General features: G+C 39.3%; 1 protein-coding gene and 1 long non-coding RNA gene across 3 annotated transcripts in view; both read left to right on the top strand.

Moving 5' to 3' along the window:
* gsk3ba (glycogen synthase kinase 3 beta, genome duplicate a) overlaps positions 1-17,957 on the top strand; it is a 37,530-nt gene that overhangs the window by 4,832 nt on the left and 14,741 nt on the right. For both annotated transcript variants that reach the window (XM_044130980.1, XM_044130981.1), the window contains exons 2-3: positions 8,418-8,611; positions 13,945-14,028. In XM_044130980.1, coding sequence (XP_043986915.1) covers positions 8,418-8,611; positions 13,945-14,028 — 278 coding nt within the window. The remainder of the gene's footprint in view (positions 1-8,417; positions 8,612-13,944; positions 14,029-17,957) is intronic.
* Positions 2,840-6,223, top strand: LOC122839430. The gene is made up of 2 exons (XR_006372044.1): positions 2,840-5,018; positions 5,813-6,223. It is a non-coding gene; the product is annotated as an uncharacterized LOC122839430 (long non-coding RNA).

Raw genomic sequence — 17,957 nt, 5'->3', positions numbered from 1 at the left:
TTTTCACTGCTCAATAGTATGAATGATTTATGACACGTATAGTATTGATAAAAGTGCAAAAAGACATAATTCGGGTTAGATGAGGAATCTCATCTACTTGCCTCTCGTTAGCAAAATGCTACGCTTTCGTGTTTCCTGCTGTGCACAGAACGTCCATATTTAGTGCTTGGATTCATTTTTTATAAGACATCAATAAGTTGTTTATCAGTATAAATAATGTTTCTCAAAGTGCTATGTAACAAGTGGCTAAAGGAAACTTGTGATGCTTTTTTTATGTTTCTTGTTTTCTTAAACTCTTTTCAGAGTTGCACGATAGCAGAGTGTATTGTTTGACTAGATGCATTTAGCTCATGTCTGTCACCCTGACCTCCACCATGCTGCTGCATGTGCACACACTGCCACACATGTATGGCGCATGCTTTCGTGTGAATACTTTGGCTGACGATCTAAAGCAGCTGTAGCATGTGTGTATAATCACGGAGAGAATGCTGTTGCCCCCCCTAACCCTCTCGGGCAGATGGAGACGTGCACATGCATGTGTGCATACATTCACAGGGGCACGCGTAGGTTTTTGTTTTCGGGGGCTAAAGCAGCTGGCCAAGAACAATGAGAGGCCTGTTTAGCATTTCAAAGCTGCAGCTCGCTCCCTCTTCCCTCCTTGCCTTTGCTGTCCCCCTCTTGCATTTTGCAAGTGATAATGAGAACAAAATGAACTAATTATACTCTTTGATTCTGATTGAAACAGCAGGGCTCACAGGCAAGACGAGAACTGTTACCGTCAAACAGGAAAATAGACTAAAAACACTGGCTTGACCAAGTTAAGCTCGGCATTTGTGGTGCAGTCAGCTCAGTGGCTGTGCATTGTTGTGATATCTAAAATCTATGCACCCACGTCATGTCTTGTCAAAACCCTCTGTCTCCATCTCGATACGGCCTGGCCATGTTTGCTTTGTGTCAGAACTGACATTCCGGTTACTGGACGTTTCAGAAATGCAGTGAATCGTCTCATCAGGTGGACACCGGCAGCAGGATGTGACACCGGCAGCAGACGTGTCCAAACATGGTGTTTGGACACGTCTGCTCGTGCTGTTATTGGGTGTGTAAATCATCACCCACTTGTGAGCTAAAGGTTTGAAGTCCGATACGTCAGGTGGGAAAGTCTCGGCATCATCCAGTGCCTTGAAAGTGGATGATGGATGCTTTAATAACTAGAAAGCCAGGCAGAAGGGACATGCGTCTCAGTCAAATTATTTGTGTTCTTTGATTTTGTTTTTAGCTTTTTATCATTGTTTCCTTTAGGAAATGAATGCTTTTTATTAGATATTTGCATTCCAAAATTGTCCCTGGTTTTTTCATTTTATCCAGCATCTGCTTGGTTTAATAAATCAAAGATCTCTGGCCTTGTCACACTCATTTACCCCTGATTTTGCCTTTAAGGTTAAAGGTAGAACTATCTTAACTTCAATATAATATCTATTGACATTGTACAAATGAACTGACAGTTTATGGCGTATGTGGCACAAATCATTTGCGGTTCCAGAGCAAAGGTTTGGGGAGTTGCAACATCTGTGTGGATTTTTTTTTGTTAACAGTTTGGAAGGATTACGCTCAAATTACCTTGTACAGTAGAGCTTCAACAGCAATTGCAGGAGACTATTCTTTACTCTATTTGTTGCATAATTTCCTCAGAAATGTACCTTTGAAAGATATTGATTTATGTTTTCTTGTGACTATTTTGTTTTGGGTTGAAACTCTTTTATTTAAATAAAGTTAGATATTTAATCGGGGTTTTAATAGAATATATCTGTCCTATTTTTACTTCCGATATTGGCACTTATCTGGCGTTTTGAAATTAGAGATGTATAATATTTAGTACTGTACTATTTAAATAATTTTTATCGAAAAAACAAATGTCATTTATTTTTTGGCCTTTAATCTTCCATTAAATAATTTAACTTAGTATTCAGCTGTATCTGAGTCCCATATTTGCATTTTACTTCACGCTTTTACCATTATAGTTTTAAAAATACTATACGAGCTAAATACAGCTTGGTACACTTCTAAAGAATAAGAATAACTTTCTCGTTAAACAGTTTTCTTTAACATCATCACACGTTATGTATATTCTTGGTCCATAAAGTGGACCCATTGTTCAGCCATTTCAAATGTTTCTTGTATATTTTCTTGACATATATTGATGCTTGAGACCCAGAAAAGTTTTTTTGGAAGCAGTATTGTTTGATCTAGTAACAAATCTATTCAGTCAGGGCTGAGGCTTAGTATTATGGAACATTGATTAAAATTCAGTGCATCAGAGGAATCCCTTTATGTGCAGTATTGTACAGAATTTGAGAGACTGCATTTTTTAAAATAAGATTTGTTTTGAATTAGCTGCAGCTGCATGTCTGTTCTCTGTTTCTTTGCAGAATTTCTGAAGCTGAGCCAGACTGGATGGGGAATTTCTTGAACATCAGCTTTGAAGGCTTTTCACTGATTGTGAATCTAGGATTGGGTTTTGGGTTAGGACTTTGAGTAGGCCATTATAGCACATGACCATGCCTCAATATAAACGCTTCCATTGTAGATCTGGCTCTATGTTTAGAGATGTCCTGCTGAAATGTGAACCTCTTCCCACAGTCCTGTCTTTGGAGCCTCTATGGGGGTTTTTCCACAATGGCTCCTTCCATTGTACCGTCTACGATACGATTCCCAGTAAAGCATCATATACTATTTTGCAGGGGAGCCAGAAATTTGTATTTTGGGTTCTCTTAACCCCAAAATAGATCTTTAATTTTTCTTCATACCAATATTCTGTAAAGCCCAGAATAAGCAACTAATGGTTGTCTGACCAGGAGATTTTCCCACTTAAGCTGTGGATCTCAGCAGCTCCTTCAGAGTTGCTATTGGCTTTTTTGGCTGCTCTTTGGGTTCATGATGTACTTGGTTGCCTTGAATTTCAATTTGGGGTATCTGAATAAGATGGGGTGCCTGTAAATGGAAAGCCTCATGGTTTGGTAGTATTTTTATACAAGTATAATTTTTAATCCAACTTCAAAAATATGCACAACTTTATTTTTTGTATCTTTTAAATCACAATAAAATGTTTTAAATATTACATCTCAAGCCTTCTGACTTCACATGTATCTAATGGATGCATATAATGGAGTTCTGCTACTATCACCTTCAGAAATGCTTTAATTTTAGACTGACCAACTTCCTGATTGATCATTTTCTCTTCAGCTACATCGTGTCATGTTTGTCGTAATTAACATGCATCAGAAGCATCGTACGCTCAGGACGGATCGATGGCGGAACGCCTCGATCTGATCGCAACCAATACCTGCGATGCGATTGAAACTTTCCTCCTGTATAAACAGGCTCAGGTCAATAGAAGAAAGCTTGCCTCGCTTCTATCTGTGACACTAGTGGTGCCTTCGAATGACACCCTGCTTTAATTTTGTCTCTCAACTTAGCGGCTCGGCTGTTCCTGTGTCAGCTGAATTCCAGTTGTGGTCTGGGCTAGCCTGGTGACCTCAATTGACTATTGATGGATCGGGTTTGAAATTGCACAGACCGTCCCTGTTGTTAGACTCTGCAGCTGAGCTGTAGGGCGTATGTGGATGAAATTATATTTTAGAATTTCTTTTTCTTCTCTTATAACATGATTGCAGCAATACTTCAAGTTCAGGGTTGTGGAAACTTATTTTTCTTTTAGGATGTTTGCATTTAGCTTTCTGGTGAAAACATTACTAGATTAAAACTGTATCTTGCTTTGACAGAATGGAGATTTAATTTAGTAGAAGTAGTGAGGCTAATCCTTCATTTAGTGGTTATGGAAAAGTAATTCCAGGCTTTTTTTTTTCTTATTGTTGCATAATCAAGGCTTCCAGCCAGTCAAAGAAACCAAGGCACAAAACGAGCTACTGAAAAATACAGTCATATTGCCTGGTCATCCCTGGTTGGCACCAGTGTGTGATCATACTGTGAGCTCTACATAGTTGTCTGTGTGTGTGTGTGTATGTGTGAGTCGGCAGACATTTCTCACGGTTTGAGGAAGTGCAGAGGCGTCATAGAAATGGCCCTGCTGGAATACGTAGGCAGTTTTTTTTTTTTTTCTTCCTCTTACGCACACTAACTTTGCTGTTCTTCCAAAATCTGCCTTTCGTTACTCTGTAGGCTCCTTTCGAGAGAGCAAAGTCTTTCTGACCTCCTTTCATCTTTTTATTCTCTCACACTAGAACTTTAGTCGCATTGGCTGAGACTTTATGTCCTGACTGCTCAGAGATTGGCAAAAACAAACCCACACACATAAACAGGAAAACACGCATGTGACAAGATTGTTCGGTGTTTGCTTTCTCATTTGCAAGTCTGCCCATGCAGCCCTGTTTGTGTCAGAGTCAATAATCCGCTTGGAAAATTACCCCAGCCAGCCAGTGAGGGTGATTGATAAGACCAGTAAACATCCACACTTCTTACAGTCAGTAAAAATGTTGATTTTCTTTTTTCCCCTCTTGAAATTTGAACATATTCTGAGAATATTTGAGGTAAAAGAATCAATTTGATTGACTAAAACTATCAGGAATAAATAATCACTACTTTGAAGTAATACATTTAATTGTTGATTTTTATGTGGGTGTGAAATAGATTTTGTTTAAACCAATCTTTTTCCAGTGCAAGATGATCAAGAGAGGACTGAACATGTGCTGCGGCGGAGGTCGAATCCTTTGTGGTAATTTTGGGGTTAAATTTCAGTCCTTCCAAAGACTGCAGGTGTGAGGCAGCACATACTGGAACCCACTAGTGGATAAATGTGCTTTTAACTGCCAGCTAATGTGGACTTTAGCCCTCAGCTCTGCTGCTATGAGGGAAGGCTGTGGGAGGCAGATGGAGAGAAACCTCTGAACTGGCCTTTTAAAGGGCCATTTATCTTCTAATACCAGATTTATGCTTGTTTTGCTGCTTCCTAGCAACACTTGTTCAAGATATGATGCCCCTGTGGATAAGGAATATCAAATGAGGTATTCCCAGTTTGTGCATGCTGTATCTTGTATCTTAACAAAAATTAAATGTTGTCTTTTGACATCTGTCCACTCTTCTGTGTGATAGTAATTTCTGTAAAACTGTATTGTCAACCTCAAATCAAACCACGTTGCGCAGCAGGAGGGTTTTTCCACCAGTCCAAAACTGGTGCTAGTGTCTGTGTAGCGCTAGTTCTGTTGCCACTGCCGTAACCGCTGACAGAGAAACTGGTGTTATCTTTTGGCTGGGCCTGAGTAAAGAACCGCTTTCGTCAGGAGCTGGAGGCCAGAGACCAGTAAAATGTTGGGAACTCCTCCATTTTCACTTTTAGTTCTATGCTTTCTCTACCAAATTTAAGATGAAAAATGACAATCTTTTACAAATACTTTGTCATCATAATGTTATTACATGCACTATAAATAGCACTTTTAGAAATTTAAAAGTTGTTGGGTTTTATATTCAATTAGAGAAAACCGGTTGAATGTGCTTGTAGTGAAAAGAGGTTTCTGAATTATCTGTGTGTACAGTATTAGCCCTGTATGTAGGTGGGGGTGGGACTTCAAGTGGGCTTTGGCACTGATAGACTTATCTCCAACAAATCACACTATTACACAAACTGGCTGAGCGTAATAGGAGTTTCTGATTGGGTCTTTGTGGTGAGACATAGAAGAGGACTATGATTGTAATTTCAGCATTTACCTGTTTAAAGTTTAATGCGATCCCACTGTTTTAAGGAGTCATTTTTGAAAGGCACTAAAATTCTTAAATTGTACTTCTCCTGCTGTTTTTTCAGGTATACAATGCAGAGCGTACGAGTAGCGCAGCCTCCCTGCCATCTGTTCCTGTAAGCTGTCAGTCAGCAGTGTACTGTGGACAAATGAAGGGAAAACCCCCTGATTTCTTTCCCCCTTTCTAAATGAGGCACAATCAAGGGGCTCACATCTCATGACCACACGCTGTTAGCACAAATCACAAAGCTCGTTAGTGACACAAACATCATTAGTTTTAATGAATAACTGCTTGTGCTGCCCACCGCTTCACACCTACTGGTGAACTTTGTTCTGTGGCTACCATTTTTAGCGGACAAGGGGTGTAAAGGTTTTAATATGGTGAATCTATTTCAGTTTGACTCTACCAGTCCACGTGTTTGTCTGTCTTCTCCCAACATTTGTTTAATGTCCAATAAAAGACTTTCTTCATTTAATATTTGTTCCTCTTTGATTTCTTCTGTGGATGCTTAGGTCAGCATCCTGATCAGTCCGTCCTCCCTTTATCTGCCGTTATGAACTGCCCGCAATACTTTTACTTTCTTCCATCAGTGGAATGACTCATCGTTTTTTGAGTTGGAAACTTAAATGGCTTGAGAGTCATGCATCCCACTGGTTGCTTTTTCCATAGGTTTGATTTGGCAGAGTAACACAAACATCCAAGAGCACCTGAATATTTCCAGATCTCTCGGATAATTCTGAAGTTAGACGGGTCTCCTCAGAATTAAAGCACCTCACATAAGACTCAAATCTCTAAAGAACTGAAGCTGCTGACTTTATGTTCCAGTTCTCATCTCAGTTTTGCCGTTTTAAGTGTTAAAGACAAACTTGGACTATTCTAATGTCTAATGGGGACTACTTAAGTTGGAGGCTGTTTTCTTTCCAGCAGAAAACAGTCAGGCGTAATGTATGTGAGGCATGACTGTAATGTCAGAGGTCAGTGTCGTATTTCAAGCTAATGAGCCTTATGGCCGATCCATTCCATCACCAGTCAGATATTGACTGTACTCTGTACTCAGAAGGTAGCTGGTCAAAGTTCGTGTGAAATCTGGAATGACAGACTTGGATTCCTGGTATTTTTATTGACGTTACAGTCTTCGTGAAAACTTTATAGCTGCCAAACTAGAAGACCTGGTAGTGTCTGAGGCACGACAGTTTTAAAACTTATTGGAGCACGTACTCCTGCTCTAAATTTGACTTTACTTAACAGTGGTTGTTGTGGAGACCTCTGACATTTGCAGATTTTTATACTGTACTTTTAAACAGTATAGTACGGATACAATGAAGATACAAGTGTGACATCATAACACTTATTTACCAATATGTTACATCACATTACACTTGAAACTGTAGGAAGTTACCATAAAGCACTATCTATCTATCGCGATACATCTGATAGAATATTTATTAATATTCATTAAACTCTAATCCAGAACCTCACAGCATTTTGGGAAATGTAGGCAGAGGACAGGCTTTAGCTGCTCAACCTCTCACAGCAAGCTAAGCAAGTTTGGTGGCATCAACTAACTCACTCACTCTTTGGTTACCTAGCAACAGCTTGTTGACTAACTTGCATAGCAGCAGTTTCAGGTTTCGCCACCGTGCCTCATAACTGCTTAGGAAAAGAAAAAGAAAACTGCGTTGTGTGAAAACTGAATAAAACTGGAAATGTCACGCCACCAGTTTGGCAGTATTTCAGATATTTAAAACACAAAATGAATCAATAATTATCCATATCGTCTGATATGAAACGCTTATCTTTTGTTTTCAGCCATTTTGTGCAGCCGTAATGTGGAGTCTGAGCTACACGAGACTACACTCCAACTTCATAATGTTGATCTTGTAGTGCATCGACGACTCAGCCTACATCACCATCATTAGGTTCATTACTTTCAGACCTGTCACTGTCCTCTTCTGGAGCTGTAACCATAACAACAGCTGGTATAACCTGTAACAGCTCCAGGACCCAGTTTTTCCTCAACATCCACTTATTTTTCAAGTTCTCCTGTGCTCACTTCTTCATCCATGCAACTTGATTGTCTCTTGTCATTTGATTTTCTACCTGTTCCTTACACACGTAACAATGTAATGAATTATGGGTTTTTTTCCAGCAGCTCTAAAAAATACTATAAACTGCCTGAATTAATCAGGAACGATCAGAAAATGAGTGGCTGTTATTATAAATAAATTAGGAATTGTTGTGAAATGGTGAAATTTCAACATCAGAAAATGTCATGGAAAATTAAAAAATGCAGCTTACTACACGTTTTAAATAGCCAAACAATGTCCTTTACAGTTTTGGCGTCTTGACCAATCAAAGTACTGGAGAGAATATGTGATGGCAGCCAGCAAATCATGCATCACTGATATGAAAAAGTGCTCTGCAGATTGCCCAATATTAAAATAGGTCAGCAACGTCCAGTGGCTCTTCCTAAACACTGATGTTATTCTCAAAGATTTAGTTCTTGTGTAACATAAGGTTTTGTCACAGAATCTGTTTAAAATGAATCCTTTGTTTTTTTTTTTCATTTTATCTCTCATATCTAAGCTGTCATATTCTTTCCTTGCTCTCTGTAAAAGCTTCAGCACTTTGTCATAAACTCCGGCATGTCTCTTTGTGTCCTTCTGTAGGAGACAAAGATGGCAGCAAGGTAACGACAGTTGTGGCCACTCCTGGCCAAGGCCCCGACAGGCCACAGGAGGTCAGCTACACAGACACAAAGGTTATCGGCAACGGATCCTTCGGCGTGGTCTACCAAGCGAAACTCTGCGACTCTGGGGAACTAGTGGCGATAAAGAAGGTCCTACAAGATAAGAGATTTAAGGTGAGACATGCATGAAAGATGTGTGCACAAAAAGGGTTAAATCCTCTCTGGTTTAACTTTAGTCATGATGTTTTATTTCCATCTTACACAACATGTCCGACACAAACATTTGCCATGTTAATGGGTGTAGCTGAGTAAATGTGAATATGCTGATCTTTTACACTTGCAGGGAGATTTAGAAAAACTCCAAAACCAGAGAAAACAACATAGAAAACATTGTGTTTTCAAAACAATTGCTTATGTGTGTCAAAGGAGTGTATTTTTTTTACTTGAAATGTGTTTGGAATTGCCAGGAGATTTTTTTTCTCAAGCATAATCTTTTTAATATTTATTTGTTGAGGAGCCTGACAGGTTTTCTTCAGCAGTTATAATGTAACTAGTTAAAAGTAATAAAGAGTTAGATGATCGATGAAACTTGAAGAAAACCTGTTAGAAGCTACAAAAAAAGTAGAGACTAAGGTGAAGGTTAATCTTCATCTTTAAAAACGATCCCAAACACGCCACCATAGCCACAAATGATTAGTTTAGATAAAAGGATATTTATGTTTTAAAATGGTCCAGTCAAAGCCCAAACCTGAATCCAATTTTGAATCTGTTTTAGAGGGATGTTAACAGAACCTCTCTTAATTATTATATATTTAAAATATGTAATAATTAAAATTAGTGTTTTTAAAAAAAAAATAAAGATGGAGAACAAAAACTCTGTATGGTGCAACTGACCATACAGTTGCATCATACAACTTTATGATGTTGTACCTTGAAAATACCTAAATAAGTGAGTCAACAGTTTTAAACTGATTTGTAGATGGGAACATTTTCACAATACAATTTGACTGAAAACAGCAGCTGCCAGTAAATATTTTGGTGGAAAGAACTGAGGGAATCATCTTTGTTTTTTATAGTGTTCAAAGGAGGCACATTTTGTCCAATAATGTGTTTTACCAGAACAGTTTACACCTTAACGCAACAGAACGACACCACTGGAAACAATTAGAAATTTTACAAAATCATTGAATCTATTGATTTTACCATGGACATAGGATGTTTCTTTGTTTCTTTTTTTCCTCTCCGGCTCCTCAGCGTAGATCTGCCCTCCCTGCTCCGTCCGTGGTTTTCCAACCTGCAGCTCAGTAGCTGTTCAAACTTAGCTGGATCCTATAGTGCTTTAACCCAACCGGTTCCACTAAACACCTCCGCGGAGCTGTGGCCTATTTTTAACCTTTCTGAGGGTTTGTGCGAGTGCAGCACACTCTGAAACCAAACAAGAAGAATGATGTCACTTAATGATATGGAGGTCGACCATCTGCTGCTGAATTCACAGTGCTTCTCAGAGAGGCACACACACTCCTTGTGATTCTGCATACTGGCTGTGATGAAGTCATATCCTGCTCTCTGTGAGCCTGTGGTTAGTGGGTTGCTTCTTGAAACAGGCCAGTGATCAGCTGAAGATCACACGCTGTTGTATCGTATAGGGTCTGCAATGTTAAGCAGACCCTCTGCATCAGCCCGATCCTCCTCGCCAACAGCTGGTGAGGAAATATGAGGCAAATGAGAGCTAAGACTCTTCACATGACTGTCAAGCATGTGCTTTAGTGTGCACACCAAGTTTCACATACAAACAGAACCCATCACCTTCAGATTAATCTTCTAGAAGTGTTTTATTCCCATGTTTCATTTTTTTTCCCTCATTGATAATTTGTTTTTGGTTGCGGTGCGAGAGTAAAAAGGTGTTTGTTTTTTTCCCCCCTCCATTCGTGCGAACAAAGCCGAAGTAATCACATGAGTAGGACCTGCATTAGGGTGAAGCTGATGAGACAAAGTGTGAGATGGTTCTGGTGGGGGTTACAGTCTGCTTGTGGTGCATTATGGGATAGGCTCTATCTCCTATTCCCATTTGAGGGATCGCATATCAGCCTATTGGAAAATGGATGCTCACATCAGAATGCTCACTAAGAGCTGGAGCATCAGTGGTGGCAGCTAGTCTTTGGCAACATTAATGAACAATGGCGCTTGCTGTTAGCTTCCAGGTCAGCTGAAGTTCAGGAAATCTGATCAATGCCTCATCAGACCCTTGATGCGATTGTTTGAAATGAGGAGAAATTGCATTTCTGAGCCTGGCTGCAGATGCGTTTCTTCATCACACCGAGAGCAGAAGCTGCAAGTTATTTTGAGGCTGCTGTAAATTCTTAATGGAAACACAAATGTTCATTAATGTGCAACAGACATAAAATAGTTTCCCAGGAAATGCATTAATATCCATTACTTTTACTTTGATGTGATACAAAGTGCAGCACTCTGCTTTTTAAGAGGTTTTTCCTCTTCTTTTAAATTTAAGCAGGAGATCAGAAGCTGTTTGTTTGTAACACTGATACAGATTTTTTATTCAGCTGATTCAACCGCATTACAAGAAGATATTGGAGCAGCACTGAAAATATATTTTTTCCCAACCGTCCACTATAAGTGGTCATTATTCACTTAAGTTGGATTATATAACTTTCAGATTAACCTGGAAGGAGAAAGAGAACATAGAAACAATTGATAGTTAAATTAATATGATTGTGGTTAAATGTCTCTAAAGTTTTTTTTACAGTTTAATAAATTCAAGAATAAAATGGAAATTAAATTGTCAATTTTTTTGTTGTTATTATTATCAGCCATTACATTAGTGGATTAAGAAATCCAGAACCTGCTGGTCTTGGCCACTGAGAATCTGTCACATACCATCGATGGTATTGACCCATCAGTCTCATTGATAGAAAACTGTTCAATTAATTCAACTCTTAGCATAATGCTATGACAATAAATGCATTAGCTGCCTCTTTTGGGGGCTTCAGAAAAATACCGGTATGTAGATTTAAATACAGATGAATGAATATATGGGATGCTTTATTACCACCAAATAAAATGCCTGGGGTTTTTAGTCGCAGTATTAAAAAATGGTGCCCTCAAGTTATTTTGTGGCTGCATTCAGTTTAATCCTTAAGCAGAAGAGGAAATTGAAGTATGTGTTTGTGTAGTTGGTAAGCTTTGGATCTATGTGCCCAGTCTGCTAGATGTGGTTTTGTCCCATCAGCATCATGAAGTGCTCAGCTGTAGCACCCTTTAGCAGCCTGCAATTAGGGCATTTGTTTTTCCTCCAGTTTCCACCGGCTTCGTCTCCCATTTGTGCCACTCTGTGTCTGCGCTGCTGAGACTCTGGTGGACGACAGGTCAGCAGGACGGACTGCAGCACAACAAGAGCTGAGCTGGGCTTTACTCAACAGTCTGCCTGCTCCTCCTCCATATGCTACCATCACCCTCCTCACATAATGCACACACACACTCACACAGACAAAGACACACCCCGGGACAGTCCAGTGCAAGAAGACGAGGGCGTTGGCTGCAGTGCACAATAGTTTGATGTCTGGGTCTGTGACCTACGTGTAATGATGTCACGACGTGGTGGAAGTAGTGGGGGGTTCTGAGTGGGTTGGTCGTAGTCAGAAAGACAGGAGGGGGCTATAGACAATTTATGTTTGCTTGTAAGTCACTGAGAATATTATCTATACAAGGCTGCTGAGCTATGGTACGCTCTTCAGTGCTTTGCTGCTGACACAAAGACCAATATAAAAGATGGTCTTATTTTATATTTTCTTTTATATTTAAGTCAGTTTTTAAGGAAGAACTGAGCTAAAACATCTCCAATCCTGATTTGAAACAGCAGTTTTGATATCTCGTCACTGATTTAGCGCCAACTTGAAACTCGATTTGTTTTTGATTTATTCTGATTAAACGCAGAGTTCTTATGCAGTCTGGAAAACTATGGATTTTGATGAAATGTGTCCTGAGGCTGGATTAGTATGGAAAAATAAAACAATAGAAATATTTCTATTTCAAGACTTAATGCCTTTTTTAATCTGTCCATCCTTCCATTAGTATATCCATCTGTTCATCTAACCCTGAGAGAAATGGAAATTTGTTTCCGGAAGATTTTGACATAAAATTCTCTAAGAACCATATTTATAATATTAATGACTTGCATTGTTTATCGTTCATGGTAAAAGATTTCTTATGATGAGAATTTTTATTTGTTGTCTCAATAAATTCTAATTAATGATGTTTAAAAACCCCAAAGCTGACAGTATTATCAGAAATGTTATTTTACGATTTTCTTCACTGCTTCACAAGATCATGAATAAATATCAGTAAATTTGAAAATGTTAAATACATTTAATATGGTAAGTACATTTAGGTAAATGTTATAATGAATCCTATTTCAAATGGGAATGTTTTTCAAGAACAGTATTTGTCGGTGGCACAATGAATGAATGCTGTTACATTCCGTCACAACCATTTAGTTACCTAAAAAATAAGTAACTATTTTTTTTTTTTTTTTATAATTGTCACAAGTCTCACAAAATATTGTGATACATTTCCATAAAGTCAATTTCTTCCTACCCTATATTTAAAATTTTTCTGCTTTAGGTCTGTACTCAGATATTTCCTTGCCCATTCAGTCATCCATGTAATACTGATGAAATGACGCCATGTTTGTTTTCTCTATTTGTGGGTGAAAATGTCCTATGACGCATTATAACACAAACACAGAGAGAACCCTCTTAGTTATTTCAATCCAGTAGAGATTGTTGTTGGAATCAAAGTCTCACATGTACACAAGACTGCTATCAATAAAGTTTCAGATATTATTATGTCTCTCCGAGCAACCAGCAGGCCACATACTCCATTGCATACAACTCCAACATCAAAGCTGGATTTTTATGCAACCGGCTGGATTCTGACCTCGTTCATGCTTTAAGCTTCCTCGTGTGGTCTTCGGGTTGTTTTCTCTGAATCCGACCACCCTGCATTTGTGTTTTTTTTTTTGTTTTTTTTTCCGCACTGGGGTTCTCAGGCTGCAAAGGTTACACAAGCACTTTAGATCAAGGCACCACAAAGCCCTGAGATTAAAGGGAGGAGGGAGGAGAGGAAAATGGAGATTTGTGCTAAAAGTATGATCTGCAATGGAGCTGTTGGAGTTTTTCCTATTATTTTGAATTCTTGTCCTCACTTGGAAATGTTCTGAGTGTACAGTTACTTTTTGTGGGGATACCCCAATCACCCAGTTATTACATTTTGAATCCAGTGGCTTCTCTTTGTTGAAGCACTTTTCCTCAGAATTTTCTTCTGTGCTAACCAATTGCCATTGTTGCTGGCTTTAAGCACATTTCCCTCATGTTGTATCTTGTGGGCTTATAGTTTTTCATAAAGGTTATGCTTATATACCTCAACCCTACTGCAATGGCATATAAGAGCTGATTCGTCATCATTATAACAATTTTACTTCTTATTCTCAGAATCGTGAGCTGCAGATCATGAGGAAGCTGGACCACTGCAACATTGTCCGCCTGCGCTACTTCTTCTACTCCAGCGGAGACAAGGTCAGTCAGAGATGAACATTTCAGCTCCCATTCATCTGGTTGAAGAAGCTGGTTTAATATATCTGTTGGATTCCTAGAGGGGAAGCACTTCTAGCCTCCTCTAGCTGTCAGAGGTGTTGGTGAACATAACTCATGCTGGGCAACCCATATGCATGCTTCTTCTTCGAGGAATCAAGAAATTTGCCATAATTGGTTTTAATATATACTTCTGAAGATTCCAGGAGATTGAAAAGCATCTCCTCTACTTGTCTTTTTATTCTGTTATCATTAGCTATCCAGTGAACACCAGCTTATTCATGGTTCGTTCAGTGTTCCTGGATCTTTATGTGGAATATGACTAAATTATTTGCTAATTGGCCATAGGTCCTAGAAGTGAAATAATAAAAACTGTTCTGTTATTCTTAGTGTGGATTAAAGTATAGTTTGGGTTTGAAATATTAAAACTAGCATTTATAAGCATCTATAGAGGGTATCTCAAGTGTTTGTGGATTTTGGCTACTTGCAGGCGGCTGTGGTCCCAAACCTCTAAGAATGCTAGGGGCCCACTAAAATATACTTTGTAATATAACTTTTCCATTTGTTTACTTCAAAATGTGTTCTTTTAGAAATGGGACACATCTTTAACATTCAGTGATTTGCAGAAGTATACACACCCCTAAAGCCTGTTTTTCATTCAGCCACGTTACAACAGACCGCAGTGTATTTTGTTGGTACTCTTTGTGGTGGATTATTTTCTCTGAAGTGGAAGAAAGGGAGACGTGGTTTTCACAATATTTGCCAAAACCCTGAAACTGCCATGAGTTATGTTTTCAGCCCCCTTTACTCATACAACTCTAAATGATGTGCAGAACAACCAGTCATCTATAGTAGTTTTCTATTAAATAAAAGTTTACATTATTTCATTTAATCTTAGTGTGTATCCACCTGTTCTGCGAGCCACACTGAGGCCTCTCCCTGTCTGAGATCTCAGACAGGCCAGGGAGGACGTTAAGTACTACTTAATGAACCGTCTGAAAACGGAAAGAGCATGGCAAAACCTCAAACATTCCAAAACATGGCCGCTCATCTAGACAGACTGACTCGACAAGGATAGCTTTGATTGGAAAAACAACCAAGTGATCCAGGATGGCTCTGGAGGAGCTGCAGAGATGCACCGCTCAGGGAGGAGAAAAGCTTTTTCTAGTCACGTTGACCTCATTCACCCAGCTGCTCTCTCAAATCCTCACAGATGCACACACAGGTCAATAGGCAACTTGGAGTGAAGTGACAAAAAGATTTAGAGCATTAATGCTTTTGGAAGATATTATATTAAACAATGTATTTGCCAACTAACAATATCTTTATAACTATACGCTAAAACATAAACGTTGAATATTATTAGTTTTAATGCAATTAGTGTGATAAGTGGATTTGCTATGCTTCTATTGATCTGTGCTTTAAATGTCAAAAACTGTCCTTTTATCTTCTAGTGATAATTTTCCTGAAAATTATTACCAGATGTTGAAGTTTTTAGTTGATTACGTTCTCTCTGTCAATTGGAATTGCTGTGTGTCTGACTAGCAGTGCGTTTGACAAATCCAACAGTAAATCAGGACAGGAAAGTCACCTCTTTGTCTTGCCTTCTATTTCTGTCGACCTGTGGGGGGTCTCCTGGAGACTGAGAGGCTGGAAGGTGTCATTCAGCTGGCTGACAAACAGGCCCGCCGAGGTCTGCGTGTCAAATATAGACACACATGGACATGGCACACACGCTGTAGGGACTATACCCATGACATTGCAGCCTGGAATGGTCTCTGCAGCACACCTACCAAAGTTAAAGGAAAAGATTATGAGGTCGTAGGTTTGAATTGAGTTTTGGTGAGGAGAAAGCTGACTGAGATGGTTGAGTGGGGATAGGGTGAGGAGGCATAACTTTGCAAGATCAGGGGTTGTTGGTTAATTCTAGATTTACTCAAGCTGTCCCCTCTATTCTTTAAGCTCCACCTCAGTGCTTCGTCTTACCTCATATGCTCAGTGACCTCTGGGAATACATGGCTAATAATTTATTTGCAGAGACTGTTAGACTGCCAGAAACAAACGGCTGCTCTCCATGTAACACTTAAAATAAACAATTTTTTATTTTTTTAAATCTCAAAATGATTTCATCATCACATCCATAAAATTTCTGCTTGCATTCAATTCTGCCGTGCTGCTTTTCCTGCTCATTTATTCCCCCCCCTGCCCCCTTCCATCCCCTCTCATCGTGTCACTTGGCTAATTATGGAGACTGGCACCATGTTGTTGGTATGAGGATTTACCGCCTAGAGTGAGCGGGGAAAAAGAAGGGAGGGGTCTCGTGAAGGAAGCGAAAGGTAAAGTCAGTGCTTAGACGATGGATGGAAAGTTACAGACAGGCTGATGGATGGAAGGGTCTTTAATAAGAAGACCCTGAATCATGGAGTGAGAGTTCACACTGGATGCAGCTTTCAGGGAGGCAGCTGTCAGACACACAACTACAGCTGCCACAGCTGTCATTATGTGGACAGGTAGTCTTATGCAATTACTGACATGTGGCAGGGCCGGAGCACACGGTGTGCTTCAGCTTTTACCCTTTAACCTCTTGTATAAGACTATTTAAAATGAAGGCCGCTATTCCAAACAGCGTGGGCTGTAAGCAAATAGTTGCTTGACTTTTACCTCCTGAGAAAATGAAGTTTTAATGCGGTATTTGAGTGGAACAGTCCCCCTGCACGTTATCTGCCTCAAAGTAATCATTGCAGTGTAGTTAAGAGTGCAGAGCAGCTCACAATCACACATCTCAACTCTCTCATGTGCAAAAGTGCATGATGAAAATGTTTTAGCAGCATGTTTCAAGTACAAGCGGTCAGATTTTTAGAATGGCTGTATTAAGAGGTAAATAACAACCATCACTTGGGTAAAGGGCACTCCGGCGAGATAATGGGGATGTACTGGTACCAAAATGTTAAACATTAAACTCTTGCTTTTTGGTGTTTGAAGTAGCCCTGCTGTGCTTCTTTTGCCTTCTGCTCATCTCCAAAGAGAAACATCTGAATGCTCCATTTCATGGACAATCAGACCAGACATCTCAAACCAGTAACCATTTAATCTCTACCTCACAGGGAAAGAAAAATCAGGAAAGTAAAATTGATTAATTTGAACATTCAGCGCCCCTTATAGATTATCTTACAGTCTCGCTGCTCTAGCAGACCGTCGGCGCATTCTAATCCTTGCAGATCTAATGTCATCGTGTTGCCCACAACTAGTAAAAGCTTATTTTGTCAGCCTTTTTAGAAGAACTGGCACATTTTTTGATAGAATTATCCGCTATGCAAGTATTTTAAGCTCATAAGGATGGAGCAATGTTTTAGATAAATATGTTTATTGAAAGGACTAAACTCAAACGGAGTCATAAAGAGACTGAGTCATGGTAATAATGGGCTTATTACACATCAGATTAGAACATCTGTCAGCTAGAAAATATATCTACAGAATATTAGTTACATTTATCAAGCCAAGATAAACATAAAAAAACTAAGGAAAAAAATGTTTCTTTAGGATTTTGTTGACTAGAATGCATCAGTTGATAGTGCATGCAGAGGTTATATGATAAAGGAAGAAGGTGTGAAATTATTCAAATTATTGGGCATATTTAGATATGCACACGTCACACCAATCTGCTTATCAATCTCCCCCTTCATTTTTTCCACTCATTCGTGAACAAGACCCTGAGATACTAAATCTGCTCCACCAGAGACGGTGCTCTACCCTTTTCCTGTTTAAGACCACTGTCTTGTATTAGGAGGTGCTGGTTTTCATGATCTGATGATGCGAACAGAACCACATCATTTGCACAAAGCAGAGACTTGACCCTGAAACCACCAAAACGGATCCCCTCAACACCTGACTGTACCCAGAAATTCAGTTTATAA

This window comes from Gambusia affinis, linkage group LG11 (genome assembly GCF_019740435.1).
Source record: "Gambusia affinis linkage group LG11, SWU_Gaff_1.0, whole genome shotgun sequence".
Lineage (NCBI taxonomy): Eukaryota > Metazoa > Chordata > Actinopteri > Cyprinodontiformes > Poeciliidae > Gambusia > Gambusia affinis.
This window is presented reverse-complemented; position numbering and strand designations above follow the sequence as displayed.